The following is a 2119-nucleotide window of genomic DNA, read 5'->3' as shown; positions in this document are numbered from 1 at the left end:
TTTTGAATCAATAGCCAGTTCAAGAGTAAACGATTCAACCTTACCCTCTATCCAAACATCGACATCCCCCCTTTGACGGCAAAATATCCCATTTTTTACAAGGAATGCTAGACCTCCCCTTGCCATCAGCTCACGGTTTTTCACAAATAATTGGTAACCTGGAAATTGAAATGAAGGCAGAAAATGCTCAGAAGTCAAAAAAGTCTCGCAAAAACCAATAACATCAAAATAGCTATTAGACAGATCTAGCAAATGCAAGATATCATTATAACTTGTAGTTAGATGACAATTCCAATGGCATACACTAAGAAAATTCTCACTTTTTTCCCATGACGACGACGTAACTGGAATATATTTACTCAATCTTTGGCAATCAAAATCAATTGCAAAATAATCATTTGCTATTCCATCGCGAAGTATATCATTCAGTCGAAAAGGGTCAGATTCAAATTTTCGCAACCGATTCATGCCATTCAACTGATCAGACATATAGTACGTAAATAATCAGTTTGCGAATCATTATAAACGCATAGTTAACCTATATGAATAATTTTTTTTTTTGCAATACGGGGACAGGTGGAATAATAATGAAAAAAAAAAAAAAAAAAAAAAAAAAAAAAAAAAAAAAAAAAAAAAAAAAAAAAAGGGTTCTCCATAGGGGGGGGGGGAGAGTGGCCAACAAGACGAATCATAAGCAAAACAAATGGTAAAAGAAGATAAGCAAGATAACTCACAAAAAAGAAAAGATCAAACAAACGAAGACAAAACAATAAACAAATAAATACTACAAACGAGAAATAAAATAAGATATTAATCTAGAAGGTGTCTTCAACCTTCCTAAGCCTCCTAGAAGAAGCTTCACCTGGTAGGCAAACAATAATTCGGCCTAAGTCCGACCAAACGTTCTTTGCTCCGAACTTATCTCTAGCACTGTCCAGGATAATCTTGCGCTGCTTCGTGAGATATTCATTCACAAAAACACCAGATTTCGCTAGCTTAGACTTTGCTTTAAAGACAGTATGCGCAACATCTTTATTAGAAAATTTGACAATCACAGGGGCAACTCGACTTTCATCACTAATCTGAGCTGTAGGGTTGGGTAAACGAAAACGTTGCATAGAAAGAATTTGATCACTCATAAGAGCACTCAAGCCCATTTTGTCCTTTATTATATTGTGCATTGTTACTTTAAGGTCAACACCAGGGGCCTGTTTGACCCCTACGAATACAAGGGAATCAAGCTGAGCTTCTTGTTGATACTCGTCAAGTCTATCTTCCATTTTTGCAATACGATTTTCCAGCGACTCTATTTGAGCTCTTAACCCCTTAAGTACTTTGCCAATTTTATCAAATTTACCATTATATTCGACTGATTAATCCATCATAAACTTGGGATATTATCTGTTCAGCAGTAACTGGGTTGATACTATTTTTTTGTGCTACCTTTTCTGTGACCAATTTACCGATATCCTTGAGCATATTTTGCTTTGTTTGTGCTAACTCTTGTTCCGTAGAAACTAACTTTTCAACAAGAACAGCTACCGATGATTTTTCAGAATTTGAGCCAGTTTGAGCGGAGGGAGCTTTTTTTAAATACTGTAAGTAGATATCCGGGAAAATCTCCAGCTCCTGAAATGCCTTATTCACGCTCCGTTCAGTTTTATGTGAAGCTTCTTTAGACTTTTCCGCATAGAGAACTAAATTTACTTCTAAGACTGTCTGAAGATCATGGGATCCATAACAGAAAACTAGAAACTTTGATGCTTTTTCTGATTGGGTGTTAACGTCTACAATTCTTACTGGCCAAAGCGGGTAATTTCTAAATTTTGCCAACGCCAAGTCCCCTTTCTTGAACTTGCTCATTTCAAACTTCAGAACTGGCTAACTTAACTCACTCCTCCTTCCTCTCGTTTCTTTTTCTTTCCTCTCCCTCTCTCCTTACATTCAATTTAAGTCCACAGAATATCAAATATGTAAAATCAATAGATGTTGACACCTTGATAAACCGTCACACAAGTTTTAATTAAAACTGGTATTTTGCCAAATACTGCGAGATCTAGCAAGTGGGATTAAAATTCATACCTCAGACTATCAGGTCTGTGAAAATGAAAAATAATCC

At 36.0% G+C, this 2119-nt stretch overlaps 1 protein-coding gene across 1 annotated transcript; it reads right to left on the bottom strand.

Moving 5' to 3' along the window:
* Positions 1 to 1359: 1359 nt before the first annotated feature.
* LOC136043615 (hepatoma-derived growth factor-related protein 3-like) lies at positions 1360 to 1863 on the bottom strand. Its single transcript, XM_065728521.1, has one exon. The coding sequence runs from the start codon at positions 1861 to 1863 to the stop codon at positions 1360 to 1362; it is 504 nt and encodes a 167-aa protein (XP_065584593.1).
* Between the last annotated feature and the right edge of the window lie 256 nt (positions 1864 to 2119).

This window comes from Artemia franciscana, unplaced genomic scaffold (genome assembly GCF_032884065.1).
Source record: "Artemia franciscana unplaced genomic scaffold, ASM3288406v1 Scaffold_7629, whole genome shotgun sequence".
Classification (NCBI taxonomy): Eukaryota; Metazoa; Arthropoda; class Branchiopoda; order Anostraca; family Artemiidae; genus Artemia; species Artemia franciscana.
The sequence above is the reverse complement of the archived record's forward strand: the minus strand, read 5'-3'. Positions and strand labels throughout refer to the sequence as shown.